Below are 24095 nucleotides of genomic sequence, written 5' to 3' on the forward strand. Positions count from 1 at the left end.
GCTAGGGCCCCACCAGCCTCCGAGTCTCCAAGCCCGTGGCGGCCCGAGGCGCGGAGTGGGCGGGGCTTGGGCGAAGTTGGGGGCGGGTCGCGCCGGCCGGGCGAGGCCTAACCTGGCGGAAGCGCGGGGAGGGGCGGGCTGAGGGCGGGGCCCCCGGAGGGGTAGGGCGTGGCAAACGAGCTCTGGTGGGCCGGCTGAGTGGGCGGGGCTCAGCCGTGGGCGGGGCGAGACGAGCGAGTGGGCGGGCCCGGACGAGAGGGCGGGGCGGGCCGTGCTCCCCTGTCCGCGAGTCTCGGTGTGACCGTGAGCCGGTGAGACCCGGGCGCCCGAATCCTCACCGCCGCGGCGCTCGAGCCGGGAGAGCCACCTCCGGGGCTCGCTCTGTGGCCGCTGTTCCCCTGCCCGCCCCAAGCGCCTCGGGCCGGAGCGCAGAGGGAGTGGGGCGCACTCTCCAGCCGCCCCCCGCCGCCCTCCCCCAGCCGGGGGAAGAATGTGCCACCAGCTGTTCTTCTCCGCTCTCGAGCGCTGCGCCCAGGAGTGAGGAACTTGGAGCCCGAGGAGACAAAGGCTGCAGTTAGGACGGATGCGTTAAGAGACTGGGGTTTGGGCAAACAAAAGGTGCGAAAGCCGAGAAGGGGGAGACGGAGATGGCAGCGGGGCAACCCCGCGGGCTCGAGTTTCTGGGAGTCGCGCCGTGACACGCATGGTTCCCCCGGACCTTGGGCTGCATTGACTTCCGCGAGAGCTGGGAGCCGGACTTGGGCAAGTTGGGGAGCGCACGGGGAACAATGGACAACTTCTTCCCCGAGGTGAGTGAGCTCGCGGCCGGGAGGGCGGGCGCGGGCTCCCTTCCTGCCGGGGACCTGGCCTCCGGGAAGGGAAGCGATGCGCCCCCCGCGCCGCGCGCACACCCGCTACCGCGCGCGCTAAGCCCGAGAGGGCGAAACTTTCGGGGAGTCGCCAGAAATCAAGCTCCGGGGTGGGGAGTCTCACGGCTGAGTAAGCCGGGGAAGGATTTTATTTTGTCCCGCGCTCTCATTTGGCTCCGGGATGCCGCGAAGGTGAGCGTCCTGGCGCAGAGGCGTCTGGCTTACCGGCTGTCCCGCGGCGCCCCGGGCGAGGTGAGCCAGCGGACGAAGGGCCCCGACGGGAGGGCTGCCCGCCCCGCTGCCGGGGTGCGGGAAACCCCATGAAAAGGCTCACTGGGGACGTGCCTTTTCTCCAAGAAAGGTCTGGTCTGGTATTTCCTTTGCAAAACGTGCCGGCTTCCTGTGAGAGGGCGCAAACACTTCCAGAGGAGACGCTTAATGAAGTGTGAGAAGGGGGCGGCGAGCGTTCAGTCGTTGACTTGAGTTATTCGCCCGTCGGACCTTTGGAGGGTAGTGCTCCCCAAGAAGTGCTCCTTCAGGCTTTGAGATCGGGCTTTGAGATCATTCCAGAGCGTGAGATCAAAAGATCACATGTTTGTGCTGACTGTCCTTGGCAGATTTTGAATTCGAATGTAAAGAAAATCGTTTAGGGCGCACTTTGGTTATTTTGAGAGATGGAACTGATATTCCTTTTAGGGTCATTGAGGGCGGGACACCGCAGTTACTTGAAACCCTTGACTTGAGAACCTTTTTTTTTTTTTTTCCCTGCGATCGAGCGTTACTGTGGTTTCTTGGCTCCCTTTCCTTTCTTGGTTGTGTTTATTTAACAAATTCTATTTAAGTTTGAGGTTTAAAGTGGCTCAAAGTAAACTTAGTTAGCTTAAGGAGTCTGATGTGACTTTCATTGAAAGCCAGGGGATGTTTTGTAAACCCGGGACAGTTTTGGAAACTTCCAGCAATTTAGAGTTTGCCTCTGTATTGGCTATCTGGCTTTATCAGAGTTAATTGGATTTATTATTTCAAGTCATTGTACTTTCCAGGTGCCCACTTACCGTAATATAAATAGTCTATAATGGCCAAAGTGGTATATTCTTATGTAATAGTAATATCCATTTTTTTCCCAAAAAGTGGCTTGTCACGTGTGATGCCCACATTCATGATGAAAAAGTGAATTTGAAAGTAATCAATCATTCATTAATGCATATTTCCACTTTTGTTTTTAAATGAACACTATAACTGTGAGACTAGCGTTTCATAATCCATAGACCTTTGTTTTCATGCCTGTAAGAAGGCACCAGAACGTTCTGCAGGAGTTGCAGGTTAACCAGTGATGAAAGACCAGCGGGCTATGTTTAATTGCTTTCATCTGTAAGAAAACCTGAGGCTCTGCCTGCGGGACACCAATTCTTAACTTTTTTGGTGGCAGGAAGGAGGCCCTTATTTTACTTTTGTGTTGTGAGTCTCTTAGGAAATTTGATCGGACATAGAATTTGTGTTCAATTTGTTGGGGTCCGGGTCCCCATGAAGCCTGTCTGGACCGCGGGGGAGACTAGTGACCTCCCCTTTGGAAGAACTCTGCCCCCTAGTGCACGTGGGGAGAACTGCAGGATAACGTGGAACAGCTGCAGCCTCCTGCCCTGATCCTACCCTTGGACTTGGAAATAACTCTCTCCTTACACTATACTTTTGTCTAGTGTAAGACCTGGTTGTTGGATTTTATATCCATGAGTAACATAATATTGAAGTTGGCCTTCAGTGATCAACTTCTTCATTCCCTGCCTGTCCTAGATGAAAAATCTTAACCCAAAGGTTTACCCTTGCCCAAGGTTGAATAGGTTGTTACAGAACCCACAGCCTTTATCCTCTGTTGCTGGTGACTTTAGTACTGGGGGAAATTTTTATGGGCTTAAAGTTATACTTTTACTCTTGTGATGCATTTGTATTGCAATGTTAATTTCTAATCAGAAATTTCTGATTAATTGATTTCTATTCAATATTCATTGCTAATCAAGAGTTCCTCCCCTAACCGTAGTTACTTTGGATGGGAAGTCAGCAGGGCCAGATCGGCTATGCAGTGTTGTGTTCTCTGGAGACATACTCCTCTACCGTAGATCCTATCTGTTAAGTATCTTATAACAGAGCACTCTTTTGTCAAATTGCCCAGCGAAGAACATCTTGTAATGTCCTATTAGAGCAGGAACAGTAAGTGTGCAAGTGATGTATTTCCAAGGACAGCAGATTTATAGGGCCTCTTGTATTGCCAAGTGATGTCCTGTTCTTTGGTACCTTTTCCCTTTGTGATTTAGGCATAATGACTTGTTGCTTGTCAGACAGCAGTTTGAAGCTAATGTTAACAATTGGGAAAAAAAAATTATGTTGCATGTATTAGCTTTCTGTGTGAAGGGCCAAATAGCAAGGAAAGAGCTCCTTGTGACTAGCAGCTGCCATTTAGAGCAAGAGATTCTCAAGCTGGGTACCATGGACATTCTGGATCCGTCAGTTCTTTGATGGGGGGACTGTCCTGTGTATCATGTGGTGTTGAGCTGCCTCCCTGGTCTTGACTCACTAGGTGTCAGTAGCATCCATACGTCATGACAACCGAAGTGTCTTCAGATGATGCCAGATGAGCCATGGGGGGCAAAAATCACTCACAATTGAGAACCGCTGGGGTACACCCGTGGAGCAGTTCCTTGTGGAATTAATTCCTTGTGTGTTGCAGACACAGCCTTCTTGTCTGCTCTAAGTAGCATTGGGCTACCGCCCAACTGGAAGCCCATGAGGTTTGTGCCCGGCGGCTGATGGCTCCTGACTTCACAGTGTACCCGGGGGTTGGAGAAACTGAGGGCCCCAGGCTTCCCAACTGCATTTCAGTTTCTTCATGTCCTGTCTTAGATCTTTATGACTTCTCGCGAGTGAACTGTGCGTACACCTCTAGGAAATTTGCCTTTTCAACGTTTAGTGGTAAGCTGTTCAAAAGTTGACTTCAGGAAGAACATAAAGTTACGTATGTCTGAAACCAGATGCACTTTTAAAAGTGAAAGGGCTCAGCTAGGAAAAGTGGCAAGACTACCACACAGATGTGTTGATGTTTTGAAGTGGCTGCTGTTTTCCCTCCAGGGCTGGGTAGAGTGCCTACAATGCTGGAAAGGCCGGTCAGTGCCGGCTGGACCTCAAACAAGCTGGACTTCTCTGTCTTCTGCATAGGAACAGGTGTGGCATAATGGCTGATCAAGATCTGAGGGCTATTAATGGGACACATGGTGAACACTTTGATTTTCAGAATATGTAAAACGTACACAAGATTCTCATAAACACATAAAGCAGACATTGATGTTTTAAGGACTGCGTTGTCAGTGGAAAACATTCCAGCTGTCCCTGTTTCTCACAGCCTGGTTCAGCCTGGGCGGGAACAAACCCACTTCTCAAGGTGTTATGTGGAAGCATCTTCCTTATTTCCACTTAATTTGGAAGGGTGTCTTAGTTTTGGCTGTTACCTGGAAGCTCAAATAGTTATTTTAAGCTAGAATGAGTTCTTAAGCCTATTTTTCTCCCACCTTTCCCCCACATCTTACTGGTATTGTTTTGTCTTGGTAAAAAAACAAAACAAAACTGAAGACTCTTGTTTTTGGCAGCTACCCCCCCCTTCCCCACCCCCCCAATTGTCCCTCAAGGGCAAAGGCAACCATTCAGGACTTCTTCGTCCCACCGCATCCTGCAGGTGACCCCTTTGACGACTGTAAAATGAAATCGGAGCATTCCCTGGTGTCGTCTTGTCCTGCAGTGAAGTCACAGTGCCTTGCCCTTTCTTTTAATTTTTTAAAAATGAAAAAATAATTATTTGGCTGCACCGGATCTCGGTTGGGGCACATGGGATCTCAGTTGGGTCATGCAGAATCTTTAGTTGCAGCATTCGGGTTCTAGTTCCCTGATCAGGGATTGAACCCAGGTCCCTTGCATTGGGAGTGTGGATTCTTAGCCACTGGACCACCAGGGAAGTCACAGTGCCTTGCTCTTTCTGCACACCTGCAAGGACTTCTCTTGCACTTTTTGACCCTGCCATGTTGAGCACAGCAAAGCCGCAGGAGCAGCGGCAAGCAGGGAGCCCTGGTCCTCTGGGTGCTCACCTCTCACCAGATCAGGCCCCGAGCAGCGTGGGCGGGTCAAGCACTGTTTAACTAGAGCCAGACAGAGAGGGCGGTGTGTTTGCTTCTCCAGCAGCCTTTTAAGTGGGGTCAGCTTTAAGGACAGGCACCTTGAATGTGCTCTTCTGTGGAGATTGGGCAGGGGGACGTAGGATACCTTCTTATAAATGGGTTTCAAAATTTTGTCTTCAGAGTAACTGCTGGATAATGCTCTCAGGTCATTGATTTGCAGGGAGTACTCCAGCTTCCCTGGTGGCTCAGATGGTAAAGAATCTGCCTGCAGTGCAGGAGACCTAGGTTCTATCTCTGGGTCGGGAAGATCCCCTGGAGAAGGAAATGACAACCCACTCCAGTATTCTGGCCTGAAGAATCCCATGGACAGAGGAGCCTGGTGGGCTACAGTCCATGGGGTCACAGAGAGTTGGAGATGACTAAGAGACTAACATACACTCAAGCAGAAGCCGTCCGGCCGTCCGCAGGAAGCTGGACCTCACTCCGAGGGCCTGCATGCCCCTAGGTTGGATGAAAGCACCTCATCACTCACAGTAGAAAAGATGTGGGCTCTGGGAGCTTGGCTGCACACCCCCTCTGCACTTACAGGCTCTCAGTCAGGTTATCTGACCTTCCAGGGCTTCGGTTCTCTCTGTTGTTGTTCAGTCGCTAAATCGTGTGAATCCATGGACTGCAGCATGCCAGACCTCCCTGTCCCTCACTATCTCCCAGAGTGTGCCCAAATCCTGTTGTCTCTAAGTGAGCCTAGTAGTGTTGACCTTGCATGGTTATTAAGAGAATTCAAGATAAGATTTACAAAGCACTTGGCACTTGGTAGGTGAGTAATAATACAAGGTTAGAGTAACTTGGAAATTAAGAACAAGTGGCCTCTGATAGTGACTGAAACTCCAGTCCTCAATGGAGCAGGGAAATCTTGGCCTCCGGGCTGTCTCCAGTATCATTTCTGGTGTTCGAGTGCATTTATTTTCTCGCTTTTGACCAATACATGTCTGGCTGATGTTCCAGAATTCTGTCAGAAGCATGTCTACATTGCTTATAAAGTCAAGTTCACATTCTTAGTCTAGTTTCCAAGACTTGCTGATTTGGCAACTCTTTATTCTTTCCTCCTCTGTGAATTGGATTCCACAGGATCTATTACCTGGCCTACACCATACGTTTGTCTGGCCTGTTCTCTCTGCCGATCTGATGTCCTGCCTGTCTGGCTCCTTTTTGAAACCATCTCCATAGGTCTAGTTCATGGTCCCTCCTCTCTTTCCTGTGGACTTGGCTCTATTTCTTTCTGTCTTGGTTGTGTTAGGACCTGGGTTTTCATTGGAAGGACTGAGGTTGAAGCTGAAACTCCAGTCCTTTGGTTACCTGATGTGAAGAACTGACTCATTTTAAAAGACCCTGATGCTGGGAAAGATTGAGGGCAGGAGGAGAAGGGGACAACAGAGGATGAGATGGCTGGATGGCATTACTGACTCAATGGACATGATATTGGGTAAACTCTGGGAGTTGGTGATGGACAGGGAGGCCTGGCGTGCTGTGATTCATGGGGTCACAAAGAGTTGGACACGACTGAGTGACTGAACTGAACTGTGTTAGGAATTTACCCTCTTTTAGCTGCTGCTGCTGCTAAGTTGCTTCAGTCTGACTCTGTGCGACCCCATAGACAGCAGCCCACCAGGCTCCCCCATCCCTGGGATTCTCCAGGCAAGAACACTGGAGTGGGTTGCCATTTCCTTCTCCAATGCATGAAAGTGAAAGTGAAGTTGCTCAGTCCTGTCCGACTCTTCAGGACCCCACAGACTGCAGCCTACCAGGCTCCTCCATCCATGGGATTTTCCAGACAAGAGTACTGGAGTGGGGTGCCATTGCCTTCTCCCCCTTTTAGCTAGAGACGTTGATTTTTTTCTTCCTTCTCAAATGTGTAGTCTTGAGAAGTTAAATATTTGATTTATAAGTTTCATCACCTTGTTTGCACTCAAAGGTCCTCTACCATGGGATGCTATCCTGTGTAGCTGTTATTTTCCTCTTAAGTACAGATTCTTTTTCTTTTTTCCAGTGTCAGGAGCGGAGATGCTTCTGACCTTTCCTTTTGATTATGAAGCATTTTATAATTCTTTGAAGACAGTGAAAAGTACTTCTGCAGTTTACTGAGTGCTATGTGCCAGGCATGTTTCTGAGCACTTTACGTTCAGTAATTCGTTCAGTAAGTAAGTGACAACCTTATGAGTAGGGCTCCATTGATGAGGGAAGTGAGGCCCAGAGAGGTTAAGTGATTGGCCCAAGGTCACACAGTGCTGGCCGGGCTTTGACCCCAGACAGGCTGTCTCAGGGCCTCTGCGCTCTTCACCACCACGCTTTCCTTTTCCGTTGGTGTCATTTGTATTATGCTGGCATCGCTGTTTCTTTGTTGAAGTACCTTCAACCTTAGGCAGTTAGTACCTAAGTTTTGAGTTGAAAACTGCTTGGAGGCTTGGGAAAACAAGTGGCCCACACCCTCCCAGAAACTCTGCAAACCCAGCAGGAAAGTGTTCATCAGCTTTTGAGCATGCCCCTAATTTTTATTTGGTGTGCCTTTTTTACTGAGGAAAGACATGTATCCTCATAAAATGTAGCTTCTAAAGCTGCAGGCCCCAAGCTCCTGAGCATGGTAGGGAGATGTAGATAATAAGGCCCTTGGAAAACTAGAGTTTTGAGAAGTGTCTTTTCTTTTTTTAATTAAAAGAAAGGGTAGAACTCATTTGTCTCCCCAGTTCTGACTCTCAAGTTATCAGAGAATTCCTCTTGGAGGTTTTTTGATGGAATCTTCTTTAAGTCAAAGATTCTGGCTACCTTCCAGACTGCGTCTGTGTCTGTTGTTTTACTTGTTAGCTTATGAATGTTTGTGAGGGGACTGATCATTGACAGCAGAGTGGAACGTTTTCCAAAGAGCATCCTTGAATAAAACATTCTTCTGCCTTGCTAAGAGCCGTTCGGAAAATGTGTCCGCCAGGCTTAATGTACAAAACTCCCAATTTAAACCTACCCTCTCATGTTGCATGACATCACATCATCTGACTTTGCCAGTTATAGGAAAAAGTGTTAGCGTTCTTGTGGCAAAGCCATGACGCATCTTTTGAAGCATGGCCAGAGCAGGGAACGACCAGATGGCAGTTAGGCATTTCCTAGTTTTACCTTCCCCCCAGCTTCAGGATCCATTCTTCCAGGATGAAAATTGCCTCTGTATACAGGCATTTAACATTCTGATTATTATTTTTTTAAAAAGAGATTTATATTAGAAAAGGTAGGTAAAGTTAAATTTTTGTACTTTGGAGATGGAATGTTTATCTTGACTACCTGCCAGTGATTAAAGGGGAAGGTAAGATGAGGTTTGGAAGGTGGCATGGACAGTGGCTTTTTCGCTTGGCCTCTTACCTAATTCAGTTCAGTTCAGTTCAGTCGCGTCCGACTCTTTGCAACCCCATGAATCGCAGCACGCCAGGCCTCCCTGTCCATCACCAACTCCCGGAGTTCACTCAAACTCATGTCTATCGAGTTGGTGATGCCATCCAGCCATCTTATCCTCTGTGTCCCCTTCTCCTCCTGCCCCCAATCCCTTCCAGCATCAGAGTCTTTTCCAATGAGTCAGCTCTTCTCATGAGGTGGCCAAAGTACTGGAGTTTCAGCTTTAGCATCAGTACTTCCAATGAACCCGCAGGACTGATCTCCTTTAGAATGGACTGGTTGGATCTATTGGGTTCCAAAAAAATCCCATAGTTCTTTTGTGTCGTTTTGGGGGGTCAGTTAATAACATGTAAGCAGTATCCATTGACAGTGATGTGCATTGTGGAGAGAGATAGAAATACCTCATTGTAGAGTCTGTGCTCATGGTATCTGCCTTGTTAAAACCAGCCAGTGTGATAAGACAAGGAAAAGAAATTAAAAGCTTTTATACTTTTATATATAGATAATCCTAGGGGCTTCCCCGGTGGCTCAGTTGGTAAAGAATCCGCCTGCAGTGTAGGAGACCTGGGTTCAGTCCCTGCGTTGGGAAGATCCTCTGGAGAAGGGAAAGGCCACTCCAGTATTCTGGCCTGGAGAATTCCATGGACAGAGGAACCTGGCAGGCTACAGTCCATGGGGATTGCAAAGAGTCAGACACAACTGAGCAACTTTCACTTTTCTTTTCATATAGATAATCCTAAGATTGTATATATGTATGTATGTATTCATATATGTTAGAACTAATAAGTGAGTTTTGCAAGGTTGCAAGATACAGGATCAATATACAAAAAATAACTATTTCTTTATGCTATTGAACTATCTGAAAGTAAATAAGAAAGGAATTCCATTCACAAAAGTATTAGAAAAGAAAATTTCAAGAATAAAAAAGGTCTATTTTAAAAGAAGCTTTTCTAGTAGCTTGCATGCTTATGAGTGTGGCTACTGTTGCTTTTTGGGTTTATCAGCTTCATTTACTTAAATTGGGTTACTAGAAATATGTCAGTATTTAGAATTAGTATTCTTGCTTCAGAAAAAAAAAAAAGCCTTGATAAACATAGATACAATATATTACTTTTCTGTGTCATTCTTAGATTCATTCACAACCCCCCCCCCGCCGCCACCGCCCCGCTTTATCCTGCATAGAGTATGTACTGTGTTTAGAAAATTTAGAAAATGCCATGAACAAAGGACAAAAACTTCCTCGGTCTTACTGTTAGTGTTCTGTTTGCGTCTGTATCTGTTTCTGTGAAAGCACATATGCAGTGTTTTTCACTTAAGAGTTACTTGAGAAAAGCATTAGATCTTAAGAATCTTGCATGTATACAGGCAGCCCCCATCGTTTTCAGGGCCAGGGACAAGAGTACAAATGCACACCCTGAATCACATCTCTAAATATGTGTTGTAAATCAAGCTTCCAAATCGGTAAATAAGTGTCTTCTAATCTCCTGCCTTGACAGATATACCTTCATTGGGATGTAATAAAAAAATGTCTAAAGCTGTGGGTTTTCTTGCTGAAAGTCAGATCATCAAAGACGAACAAAGATAATTATAGTTGCACGTATGTGGGTGTTCTGTTGATGGACAAGTGATGTTTGCATGAATAATAGACATATCCTCATAGTAAATTTTCCACAGACCTGCTTTTCTTGCCCATATTTCAGTAGAATCATTAATTATATGGTTGCAGTCAAGATTTTCGCAATAACTTTGTTTTACTGACAGTAACACTAAAGTAGAAGACCTTTCTTGAGTCATTGTGGTTCTTTGGTTCATTTCAGTTTGGGGAAGGCTGGCTTTGCTAAGGCAGACATTAATTGTTGGCACTGTCAACAAAATTCCTACAGCAATATTTAGGTTAAAAAAAGGAATGAGATTACCTGATATAGGTTACTGATAGTGCAAGAAGTATACAATATTCTAGTTTTATTGTATGAGTCATGTAAATAATATTGTGAATTTCCACTGTTTCTGAAAATATTCCTCAAACTTTTCAATCTTGTATATATTATAAAGGAAACTGAAAGCAGAAGTAATTCATTAAAAATCTGTTTTTAGATGAGACTAAATCTTCACCGTCTTGGCCAGAAAATGGTTTACATATAAAGATGTGTTAAGGGATTATGCATGTGTTAATCTTTCTTCCTCGTCATGTAAATGTTTTTATTTCCTTACTTTTCCTGAAAATATCAATTTTGTTGGCATGTTTCACATGTATTGATAGTTTCTATTTGAAGAAATTTTTCTCTAAAATTAAAAAACCCACAGTTTTTAAAAAGTGAAGTGGCCAAATTAGGTTTGTTTGGGGTTTTGGAAGCTTTTGCTACTATTATTTATAGTAAGCAAGAATTTATATCAAATAATTGCTACTACTGCAAGTTCAGAATTAATAATTTTCCACCAAAGATTGGATTCGCTCATTGGAGGAACTTCTGTTTGTTAACTTCTTCTTCTTCTTTTTTTTTTTTTTTTAGCTTTGTGATGTGCAGGGCTCTACTCTAAAGCCTACCGTCCAAGACAGGTGTTGTGGGTGGTCTGGTCTCAGTGGTCCTGCTAATCTTCCTGGGCATGTGTTCGTATGTACATGTCCATTTTGGGTGTTTCTTGGTGCTTGCTCTTACAGAAAATAGCACACATGCATTCTTATACCCAGGTCATTGCACGCTTGCCTGATTATTTCTTGAGGTTAGATTTTCCGGGAGTAGAGATGTTGGCTCATAGGGTTTGCACATGTTTACTTAGACTGTTTGGCAGGAAAGCTTTCTGAGAGGTGTCTGTGCAGCTTGGAGCAGGCACAACTGAGACAACCTGTCATGACGTACCTGTGATAGCAGGGTCTTATTAGAGTCTTGATGACATGCCTTGTTTCACAGGGGAAACACATGATACTTGATTTCTGTGTCCATTGGTGGGTTGGGTTCTTCTCTGAAGCAAAGTGGAGGAGGGAGGCCTTCTCTCAGTTAATTACTAGTGGGATGTTTATCCACATCCAACCTCAGAAAATCCCATTGTGGTTCCTGATGTTCATTTAAGACCAAAGCACGAACAGGGTCCTGGCTTCATGCTACCTGGGGAGCCATTGGCCATTTGTTTGGGGGAATTTTTGTATGAATTTTCTTTTAAGTTCTCATTCCTTTGAATTGTAAGTATCTTTGTGAATTAACCCTGGGCTATAACAGTTATGTGGGGCTGGTTCCAACTGTAGGGATTTAGGTAACATGCAACACTGTTGAGGGGTGTGTGTGTGTGTGACTTTAAGGCTTATTATTATTTCTTATTTATCTTAGCTGCGCTGGGCCTTCATTTCTGTGCATGGGCTTTCTCTAGTTGCAGGCTCCAGAGCTTGTGGGATTCTGTAGTTGTGGCTCACAGTCTTAGCTGCCCTGAGGCATGTGGAATCTTCCAGAGCAGGGACTGAACCCAGGTACCCTCCCTTGGCAGGCAGATTCCTAATCACTGGACCACCACGGAGGTCCTGAGGCTTATTATTTTTATTAATTACCCTCAGGAAATCTTTCCATGGACTCCAAAATAGAAGTGCAGAGTGCTTTGTGAAAAAGACACTCCACCTTTTTCAGTGTATACCATTGTCATTTAGCTCAAGTCAGCTTGTGCCTGTCTCTGCCCACAGTTTGTTCTTTTAGGCTTTGCACAGCCCTCCTGTAGTTTTCAGCCTCAGATTTTCAGAGGTGGGCAAGTGCACCCTCTTTGTAGGGCCTCTCAGCCTCAGCGCCCTTGACATTCCAGCTGGGTTAGTCATAGTAGCCCTGGGCTGTCCTGTGCTTTGGAGAGTGTTGGGCTGCATCCCTGGCCTCTGATCCTTTCCTGGTGGCTCAGCTGGTAAAGAATCTGCCTGCAATGCAGGAGACTCAGGTTCAATCCCTGGGTCTGGAAAATTCCCTGGAGAAAGGGAATGGCTCCTGACTCTGGTATTCTTGCCTGGAGAATTCCATGGACAGAGGAGCCTGGCAGACTACAGTCCATGGGCTTGCAAAGAGTAGGACTTGACTGGGTGACTTCACACTTTCTTTCCTGGTCAGAAAGGGGATGCAGAATCACTGTAGTGGAGAAGCCTTGTACCATGGCCATGCTCTCATAGTCACAGCTTAAATTTGGATCTTGCCAGAATCTTTTTTCACCCTTCCTTGTTTATATCCATTCCTGATTGCTTTTTTTTGTCTGTCTGGGTAATGGGGAAGCACACATTTATCAGTGTTGAAATTTATTCTATTTAGTATCCAAACTCGCGCCGTGAGACGTGGACACTTAGAATTGGTTTATCATCTAAATTTGGGGTAGAAAATGGCAACTCACTCCAGTTTTCTTGCCTGGAAAAGTCCATGGATAGAGGAGCCTCTGGTGGGCTCACAGTCCCTGGGGTCACAATGAGTCGGACACAGCTGAGCATGCATGCACGTTATCTAAGTTGTGTTGTTCCATCTGGTGGGACTGTTCGTTTCCAGCTGTGCTCTCTGCCCTAAGGCTTTTGTTGGTCTCCCTCCTAGCATTTTACCTGTTGTTTCCAAAGTCCTCTGCTTAGATCACTAGAGAAATGTTTCTTATACTGTGCTGTGTTACCAAACTAGCCGTTGTTCTCCACTAGGATAAAAGGAGGCCATATTTTTTCAAAGTTTTGAGAACATGTTGAGGTAAATTATATCTATTGCTTTCTCCCTCTCTATTTCATATAGTCTTACTCTGGCATGCTTTGTTTTTGTTTTGTTTTTTTTTTTTTTTTGCAATATGGACTCAGATGTTGCCAGAATAGCCCAAAGAGGCCCTGTATACCTGTCACCCAGCTTCCCCGGGAGTGATGTCTTACATAACAATAGATAACAGTAGTACAAAATCAAAACCAGGAAATTGTCATTGGTACAGTTTCTTGTTGTTTGGCCATCAGTTGTGTCTGACTCTTTGCAACCTCATGGACTGCAGCACGCCAGTCTTCCCTGTCCTTCACCATCTTCCAGAGTTTGCTCAAACTCATGTCCATTGAGTCGGTGATGCCATCCAACCACCTCATCCTCTGTTACCCCTTATTCTCCTGCCCTCAGTCTTTCCCAGCATCAGGGTACAGTTTGCAGATCTCATTCAGATGTTTTACATCTGTTCATCTGTTGGTGCGCATGTGTAGTTCTAGGCTATGTTACCGTATCTATAGATTTGTGAAACCACCAGCACAACCATAATACAGAACTTCCCCTTGCTCCATGCTACCCCTGGTTAGTCCCTCGTAACCAGTAATCTGTTCTTCTCTATAACTTTCTCATTCGAGACTGTTACATAAATGGAATCAGTGTGTAAATTCTCTGAGATTGGCATTTTTCACTCATTTTTCTTGAGACCCATCCATGTGGTGTGCATCACTAGTTCCATTTAATTGCTGAGCAATACTCCAGTGGACTGTTACCCTTTTAATACCTGTGCTAACATCCCTTATCATTCTGAGGCCAGCAGTTGTTTGCATAGTAAGTTACTCTGTCCCATGGCTGCTGGGAGCTCAGATTCTCACGGCCCTTCTAGTTTACTCCTTGCAGTCTGTTTCACTGCTGCTGTCAAAAAATGGTTTGATTGGTGACTCCATCTCAAGCACTTTGAGGTAGATTCACTTAGACCTAGTGCGTTTGAACCCTTGCTTACCAAGCAGCAGATTCCTGCTCGTCGTCTCTTTCCCTGAGACAGAAGCTTCGTGAAATCAGAACCCTGATAGCTAAACTTTCAAGGTCACACATGACAGCCCCTACGTGGAACAGCCAGGTGAGCAGTGTTGGAGTTCTCTAGAACCTAGACTTCTTGGGATGCTGAACAAGAGTGTGACAAGATATTCTGACCATCCATAAGTATCTCAACAGGACGGGATGGAAGGGTGGGTATTTTTAATGTAAGCCAGGTGGCACTAGTGGTAAAGTACCCATCTGCCAGTGCAGGAGACGTAAGAGATGCAAGTTCGATCCTTGCGCCAGGAAGATCCTGGGGAGGAGGGCATGGCACCCCACTCCAGTATTCTTGCCTCGAGAATCCCTTGGACAGAGGAGCCTGGCGGGCTACAGTCCATGGGGTCACAAAGAGTCGGACACGACTGAAGTGACTTAGCACGTGACACACAGCACACAAGACGTCCAAGGGCAGGGAAAGTGCCCTGACTTGTTGGGTAGGTGGTGTTGGCAGCAGGGAGGACTCATCCGGCTGGGAGGTGTGGCCAGAGAAGTGGAACGGATGAGGTCCAGCCTCCACCTAAAGGCCGGTCGCCCTGCAGGCTGGGAGGCTCGGAGCACAGAGCAGAGAAGCACCCTCACTCTGGTCCCAGGTCTGGCCAGTTTGGGAGGAATCCCTAGTGAGGATGACCAGCAGAGAGGGGAGGATTGCCCAGTTATTTTTTTACTAGTCACCGGCTTCTCCTTACTGCCGCCTTCTTGCTTCTTTTTATCCCATGCTTTGAAAAAAGTTTATTGGGCACAGGGAAAAAATCTTGAGAGAGGTGAAGAAGTGAAGTGAAGTCACTCAGTTGTGTTTGATTCTTTGTGACCCCATGGACTGTACAGTCCATGGAATTCTCCAGGCTAGAGTATTGGAGTGGGTAACCTTTCCCTCCTCCAGGGGATCTTCCCAACCAAGGGATGGAACCCAGGTCTCCTGCACTGCAGGCAGATTCTTTACCAACCGAGCCACCAGGGAAGCCCAAGAATACCAGAGTAGGTAGCCTATCCCTTCTCCAGCGGATCTTCCCGACCCAGGAATTGAACCAGGGTCTCCTGCATTGCAGGTGGATTCTTTCCCAACTGAGCTTAGGTAAATCTGTTGAAAAGGAACTCTTGATACCTTTTAAAATCCCCTAGGTGAGGGGCCATGTGACAGTTCCCCTGGTCTGAGGGCACAGTCTGAACTCCATTGACACCTCCTGCTGGCTTCCGAGCCAGCCTTCTGCCCAGGTCTGCAGTCTCCGCCTGCTACCCTCTGCCCTTGCTACCTGCTTCCTTTGTGACAAAAATCTGAGTCCAGAGTGAGCCCCACATCCTAGCATGTGCTCCTGCTTCTCACTTCCTGGGTTGTCTATCAAAGGGTTTCTCCACATATGAATTTTCTCTTTGTAACTCCTGTTTTATATGAATAATGTCCACCTGCTCTTGTTTTTTTTGGCAAGGATGTGTATAGAGTGTGACCGGTGTTTCAACAGCAAGTAGGTAAGCTGTTACTTCTCAAGTGTAAAAGAGATTTTTTTGGTTTAAACTGGATTAGCATGCACGCTTCATTGCTCAGTGTCCTTTTTGTGACCCCATGTACTGTAGCCCACCAGGCTGTTTATAGGATCCTCCAGACAAGAATATTGGAGTGGGTAGCCATTCCTTTTTCTAGGGGATCTTCCTGACCCAGCGATCGAACCCAAGTCTCCTGAATTGCAGGCATGGATTCTTTACCGTCTGAGCTACCAGGAAAGCCCCAGACTGGTTTATATATATGAAATTAACATGTCATAGATGTGCATGTGTACATACGTATCAATATATGTAATTTATACATACATATAAAAACATGTGCATGGATGCTCAGACGCTTCAGTCGTGCCCAACTCTGAGACCCCAGGGACTGTAGCCCCCCAGGCTCCTCTGTCCATGGGATTCTCTAGGCAAGGATACTGGAGTGGGTTGCCATTTCCTTCTCAATAATTGGATGGCTTGTGGGATCTTGGTTCCCCAGCTGCTACTGCTGCTGCTAAGTCACTTCAGTCGTGTCCAACTGTGTGTGACCCCATAGACGGCAGCCCACCAGGCTCCACCGTCCCTGGGATTCTCCAGGCAAGAGTACTGGAGTGGGTTGCCATTTCCTTCTCCAGTGCATGGAAGTGAAAAGTGAAAGTGAAGTCGTTCAGTCGTGTCCAACTCTTCGAGACCCCATGGACTGCAGCCTACCAGGCTCCTCCATCCATGGGTTTCTCCAGGCAAGAGTACTGGAGTGGGTTGCCATTGCCTTCTCCACTTGGTTCCCCTACCAGGGATCAAACCTTTGTCCCCTGTAGTGAAGCACAGAGCTTTAATCATTGGAGCACCAGGGAAATCCCTTATGAAAACATATATACACATATATGCTCAGTGGTGGTTCAGACGGTAATCTGCCTGCAATTTGGAAGACCTGGGTTCGATCCTTGGATTGGGAAGATCTCCTGGAGGGAAGATCTTATGCCTGGAGAATCCCCATGGACAGAGGAGTCTGGTGGGCTACAGTTCATGGGGTCACAAGGAGTCGGGCACGACTGAGTGACTCAGCACAGCACAGCATCACAGTTTCTGACTGAGGCAGGCAGAGCTGTTGGGGACTGAAGTGTCTTGACCAAGGCCACGTTGCCTAGGGTTTTTGTCACATCTAGTAGACATATTGTTTGGTGTCCAGAAGCAGACTTTGTATTGGCAGTGGTTCTGAACTTACAGTTTTCTAAGATGAAAATCAGAAGCAGCCTTCCCACTGTTTTGCATACAACTTGCCTTGTTAGGACGGGGTCATCGGAATACTGAATTCTCGCAAAAGTAGATGCCAAGTTCAACTTCAAGGATGAAGTCAGGTGCAGATGGCAAATTCTGGCGTTAATTTTCACACCTTGAGAACCACTGAGATTCTTGGATGTGTCTCTTGGTAATGTAGCTTTTCAGCTGTAACAAATTCTTTCTTGCCTTTGAGTAGATCTGGTGGACTAGCTCATTGTATTTTAGGTTCTAAGACCACGTTCACTTAGGTTCTCTTTGAAAAGGCCAGTGTACCTTTTCTGTAAATATTTTAAAAATTTAATTATTATTATTTTTTACTTTACAATACTGTATTGGTTTTGCCACACATCAACATGAATCCGCTGCGGGTATACACGTGTTCCCAATCCTGAACCCCCCACCCACTTCCCTCCCCATACCATCCCTCTAGGTCATCCCAGTGCACCAGCTCCAAGCATCCTGTATCCTGCATTGAACCTAGACTGGCAATTCGTTTCTTATATGATATTATACATGTTTTGATGCCATTCTCCCAAATCATCCCACCCTCTCCCTCTCCCATAGAGTCCAAAAGACTGTTCTATACATCTGTGTCTCTTTTGCTGTCTCGCATACAGGGTTATCATTACCATCTTTCTAAATTCCATATATATGCGTTAGCATACTGTGTTGGTGTTTTTCTTTCTGGCTTACTTCACTCTGTATAATCGGCTCCAGTTTCATCCACCTCATTAGAACTGATTCAAATGTATTCTTTTTAATGGTTGAGTAATACTCCATTATGTATATGTACCACAGCTTTCTTATCCATTCATCTGCTGATGGACATCTTAAAGATGGAACCTCTTGTTGTTGTTCCAAGTATGTATGAGAAGAAAAGACATAAAATGAGCTCCAGATTGTAACATTAGCAGGACTGGTGTCTGCCAGACAGGATTCTGGAGAACGAGCAAGTCAGGGACTCTGCATATGTTGTGAAGGGTGTCGGTCATCTGTTTTCACCATAGTTCTTTTCCAGTATTTTACTACAAAAAATTAAAACACGAGTCATTGGCTCTAAGAGTAAACATGGGGGGCAAAATCGGTTTAGTTTGGCTACCTTGGGCTGTGGTCTTCTGTGGCTTGCAGGCAGTGTTGAGAAATTGTTCCTCTGAAATGAATAGGTAAAATCTTTTAGAGAACTCGGATGGCTCTTCAGTGGGAGTGTAACTTTATCTTTATTCATGTATTATTTTATGAGATGTCAGGTGGATTCCTTTAACCCCAGGCACAGAGGACAAGGTTACTTGACCCAAGGTTTATCACCAGATGATGGGATCAGAAATGTAACTTAGACTGTGTCCTTTGAATCTCTTAAAATCTCTGAGGGCTTTGAAACCTCCAGCGGATCCCTAGATGGAGATCTTTAGAGTTGGCATGTGCATGTGAGACGAGGAAACAGGATCTGTCAGAAGAATAAAAGGTCCCTTGAGGGTGTCCTTTTGCAGTATTATAAAATATTTGATGAAGTTGAATAGCTCTTCCCTCAAGGAAAGTGGAATTTTGGAAGCTAATTTTAATGCTGCAGAGTGCATCCCCCCAAATAAATAGCATAAAGTAAATTAAAAATCTGTCTTTAAAATGAAAATATGCTTTAAAAAATGGTATATCCTGTCTTAAAAAAATTACCTTCTAAAGAAAAAAGTACATTCCGCCAGTGTCATCTACTCAAGGCAGTGGTTTATCTGTCCAAGGAGGAACTACAATGTAGACTTAGACTGAATATAGTGTGGGATGTTGGTAGTGATTTGAAGACATGGAATCTGCCTTGTGGCTTCGCCATCATGCTCTTTCCAGCTTCCACACCATCTGCATTTTCTTTTATCCAGTTTTTTAACTTGTAAAAGTGTATTGATCACTCGCTCGGCATGAGCTGTGGTTCTGCTAAATTCTTGATGTGGATGAATTCATTTAATGCGCCCGGTAGTTTTATACGGTTGGTGCCATTCTCATGTCCGTTTCACATATGAAAATAGAGTCCTAGAGAAGTGAAGTCATTTGTCTGAGTTCATACAGCTGGGCAGTGGTGGAACCAGGGTTTAAACGCGAAGATACTCAGCTGTATGAAGCTAGAATCCATTTGGAGGTGATGACAGTAGTTTGTGTTACAGGAGGTGAAGGTGGAATCCGTGTGGAGAGCTTTGGGAATGTATATTTGCCTTTCCCCAGAGGGCAGACCAGAGTCGTGTGATACCAGCCCCAAGAGAATGACCTAATTTGTCAGCAACTGCAACAGGAGATAAAAAATTTTCCTGTAATCAAACAAACCAAAGAGACAGTCCTTCTGATGGCTTTTGTGATGGCAGCAACTGAACATCCATCCTGAGTGACAGGCGCAGTAGGAGTTGAGTTTGGAGAGAAGATTCAAAGAATAGTTTCAATGACATATTTGTAGGTTTCTGGGGAGCATCTCTCCGGAGGCGAAGGTCACTCTGAATTTCTGGAGTCATTTTTCTTGGCTTTTGTCTGTTTCTGATAAACTCCAGATTCCCACGGAGCGATGCTGGGAGAAGGCGTATTTGCTTTGGGGTCTGTGGGCAGTTTGTGAATCCTGCTGGTCATCTGTGTTGCTGATTGCTCTGTCTGCCCTGCAGATGTAGATGAAAGGCAGGAGGAGAGGGGGACGACAGAGGGTGAGATGGTTGGATGGCATTATCGATTCAATGGACATGAGTTTGAGCAAGTTCCGGGACATAGTGAAGGACAGGAAAGTCTGGCATGCTGCAGTCTGTGGGGTCGCAAAGAGTCGGACACAACTGAGCAACTGAACCACAACAACCCTGAGATGTTGGTGACCCTCAGCTGACTGATCAAGGTTGGGGCATTTGGACTGTTCACATCTTTCCTAGCAGAAATTGATTAAACTGCTATGTCATTCAAGTTTAAGAATACATTTTGTGTGTGTGTGGTAAAAAAGTTATTCTTCCAGAGCAGCTTTAGGTTAACAGCAAGTGATAAAACTTTTAAGAAACCATTTTGGGCTTTTACCCTCTTTCAACAGATATGAGATTTTTTAAAGATAATGGTTTATGTTGCAACCAACTTTTCAAAGCATTAATTCAATTAAGGTGGCAATATGGTAGCTGCTAATGTTTTTCATTCCTAAGAAGTCAGATTTTGAAAAGGAAAATACTAGCCTGGTTGAATCAGCAGATGTGTTCTTTGTCATCACATGTACACTTTGGATGTTGCCAAGGGCTTGTTATCATTAGGGATGGACTTAGAAGTCTGTTCATACAGACTAGTGGTTCTCAACAGGGGGTGACTTTGCCTTCCCGGGGACGTCTAGTAGTGTCTGTAGACATTTTTGGCTGTTACCACTGACGTGGGGAGGGTACTACTGGCATCTAGTTGGGTAGAAACCAGGACTGCTGCTCAGCATCCTAGAAACCACAGAATAGCCCCACACTATCCAAGTTGATTCAGCCCAAACCTCAGCAGTGCCAAGGTTGGGAAATCCTGGGGTGAAAGTTTGGCTTGATTCTATAACCCTGTTGTGTTTTAATTTTCTGTGCTTGTGTGTGTGTATATATGCTCATTCAGTGGCTCAGATGGTAAAGAATCTGCCTGCAGTGCAGGGTTCAATCCATGGGTCGGGAAGATATCCTGGAGAAGGAAATGGCAACCCACTCTTGTATTGCCTGGAGAATCCCACAAACAGAGAAACGTGGGAGGCTATAGTCCATGGAATTGCAAAGAGTTGGACTGGACTACGTGACCAACACTTTGACTTTGATATACACACACACACACGTAAATCTATTTATTTATGTAGTAGGGTATAAAGTAATTTTCCTTGGCTTTTTAAACTATGAGCTTTCTCTTGTCCTAAAAAACAGAGGAACAGGCAGCAGGACACATTTGGTCACAGGACAGAGAAAATGGATGTGTCTATTTCTGAGATGGGAGAAAGCTAGCAGGGGCCAGCATGTGAGATCTGCCCTCTCTCTCCGGGCCTCTTGACATTTAATAATATTACTTACCAAGCACAGAGGGTAGCAACCCTAATCATGCACGAGGCAGCCTCTTGGAACAGGATAAGTGAACCTTTATCAACAAGTTCCACACCTTTTCATTCTTTTCCCCTTCTCCCAGTTTTGATGAGTAAGGGTGACTTTTTTTTTTTTTTTCTTTCTGCTTAATTTTCACCTATTGTGTCTTTATTGCTAGCCACAGTAATAAATCATTGAAAAAGTTGGTAAGGGTGGTTGAATCAGCAGGCAGCTTTCATTTCATTTTCAATGGAAAAATACTTAGAAATTCACACTGTTTCTGTTGTTCTTGCCAGACCTTCGGGCAGGAGGGAAATGAGGTTGGGTTCATCTTTAAATTCTTGGATTTAATTTGAGGTTGAGGAGTGAGTTTTTTTTTTTTAACATTTTGGCTCAATGAGATGTAACTGACATATAAAATTGTAAGATTAAGTGTGCTTTGTAGTAGGAGTGAATTCTTTCCATGATTCTTCTCCCCTTTCCCCCTCGTCTAGCAGGTACACCAAAAACAGGAAACAATCTTATTTTCTGTTGACTTTGTTGCTTTTTAACCTGGTGAATGAGACATCTTTCTAGATGAGCTTCAGTGTCACTCATGCTTTGTTTGTTGTTTGGAAACCATTTAAATAAAAGGACTCCTTGGGGCTCTAAATGGGATGTTTAATTTGTTAGAACAAGAGTCAAAACCACTATCTGCTAACATAACGTTAATTTACCAAGTGGATAATTTGTTGGGCATTAACTGACCCTGATGTGGAATTAAGGACTCTAGATTTCATGACAGAAATCTGGGCTTGATGTTGGTAATGAGACCTCGGCGATGACATCATCACCAAGGCTTGGTCTCAGCACTCCGGACCAAGCCATGCGTGGTAAGGGACATGCACCAGGGACTTAGTCACCAGCTCAGTTAGTTCAGATTAATGATAAGAAACTCGAGTATGGTGAGTGATTTCTTTGCTTCAGAGAACACTGCTTGTTCAAGAATTCAGCGTGATCCAGCTGTGCCAACCTGGAATGCTTGTCAGAGACCAAGTGAAAGTGTTAGTCTCTCAGTCCTTCCCAAGTCTTTGCGACCCCATGAACTGCAGTCCGCCAGGCTCCTCTGTCCATGAGATTCTCCAGGCAAGAATACTGGATTAGGTTGCCATTTCTTTCTCCAACGGATCTTCCCGACCCAGGGATCGAACCCAGTTCTCCTGTGTTGCCGGCAGATTCTTTACCATCTTAGCCACCAGAGAAGTCTAAGGCTGTGCTAAAGCTGGCATCTGGCTGTGGGTGGGATTCCCACCTGCCCTTACTGAGTCCATGACTCGATGGAGGTGTCTCCAGAGGATACCAAGGAAGTATAGCTGACCAACTGATGCACCTTGAAAGGTCCCTCAGATTTATCTAGAAGCTATAAGCCTCTAAAACTGATATCAAGAATAGAGGACACTTATGAGATACTTATTTAAGGCCATGTGCTGTACTGAGCCTTTTATGTACATCACCTCATTGAATATTCTGTACGTTAGGAACTATTGTTAACCCCACAGAGAGCTGAACACCCTGTGACTTAGGGAGGTTCAGTAACTAGTCAAGTCACCCAGCTGGTAGATGGGATTCCAGGTCTCTTGGCTGACTCTGGGGCCTGTGTGTTCATTTCTCTTCTTCCAGGTTGATATCTCTCAAGCTTATCACAGCTCTCCAGCCAGGTGGATTGTCAGTCTGGAAGACTGAGTCTTATCAAGTGTTTGGACTTTTCCCAGGGCGGTAGGATCTCACACTTGGCAGCAATTTTATTTTAAGGTTATTGTTGTGGCTTGTGTACCTAGTGGAGGGTGTGTTTTGTCTAGGGCTCCCTCAAATATAGGACATTAGCTGAGGCTCAGAACTCAATATTTGCAAATTGGAAAAATGAAAATAGTGGACTTGGCAGAATTAACCGTGACATAGCCATCTTGTTGGGACATCTCTGGTCCCAACGAGGAGATGGTCACGGACATTTTGATTTGCCCTTTTGCTGGCCAGTCTGAGAGCATAGCTTTACTGACAATGGGTATCAATTGAAGCTTTTGAATTGTGGTGCTGGAAAAGACTCTTGAGAATCCTTTGGACTGCAAGGAGATCAAACCAGTCAATCCTAAAGGAAATCAACCCTGACTATTCACTGGAAGGACTGTTGCTGAAGCTCCAATATTTTGGCCACCCGATGCGAAGAGCTGACTGACTGGAAAAGACCCTGAGCCTGGGAAATATTGGGGGCAGGAGAAGAGGTTGACAGAGGATGAGATGGTTGGACAGCATCACTGACTCAATGGACATGAGTTTGAGCAGACTCTGGGAGACAGTGAAGGACAGGGGAACCTCGTGTGCTGCAGCCCATGGGGTCACAAAGAGTTGGGCACGACTTAGCAACTGAAAAACAGCAACATTAAGGTGGTCTCAGAAATGGGCCATGCAGGCTTCATAGAGGATTCCAGCAGAAGCTTGTGATGGTCCTTGGAAAGCTTGTCACGGGTGAGGATTACTTGGAGTGGCCATGTGGCCAATAGTGGGGATCAGCCGGGAGCATTCTTGGCCCAGCTGCTCTCACGTTGGAATGTTAAGGTCTTTATCATTTTGTTGAGATCAGATTCAGAAGTTGCTAGCGTGCGTTTGCCTTTCCTGACCTAGCTTATTGCCCATAAGGAGCTCAGGCTAGATGAGTATGGTGTATTGTTTCTTTCACCTTGATTGAGATGATAAAAAACTTTTGAGCATGGAGGTGCACAAAGTAACCCACATTATGGATGCTCCTCCTTCTCCTGGTGTCTCTTCAGCAGCTGCGTCCCACATACTCCCCCACCCCACTGCAGATCTGAGCTTGGCTTTGCCTGTTGTATTTAAAGCTCTGGTTTTTCTGTCCTCATTCTGAACCATTACCTTTCTTGTTCTGACTCCAGATCTTGTGGTTCTTGTGCTTTAAGTTGTTCAGTCGTGTGTGACTGACTCTCTGTGACCTCATGGACTGTAGCCTGCCAGACTCCTCTGTCCATGGGGATTCTCCAGGCAAGAATACTGGAGTGGGTTGCCATGCCCTCCTCCAGAGGATCTTCCCAACCCAGGGATCAA

At 45.6% G+C, this 24095-nt stretch overlaps 1 protein-coding gene across 1 annotated transcript in view; it reads left to right on the forward strand.

The window, feature by feature from the left end:
* Window positions 219-24095, forward strand: part of MYO10 (myosin X) — a 261210-nt gene continuing 237333 nt past the window's right edge. The window contains 1 exon segment of the mRNA XM_018065535.1: window positions 219-809. Coding sequence (XP_017921024.1) covers window positions 789-809 — 21 coding nt within the window. The 5' untranslated portion in view covers window positions 219-788.

Source organism: Capra hircus, chromosome 20 (assembly GCF_001704415.2).
Source record: "Capra hircus breed San Clemente chromosome 20, ASM170441v1, whole genome shotgun sequence".
Classification (NCBI taxonomy): Eukaryota; Metazoa; Chordata; class Mammalia; order Artiodactyla; family Bovidae; genus Capra; species Capra hircus.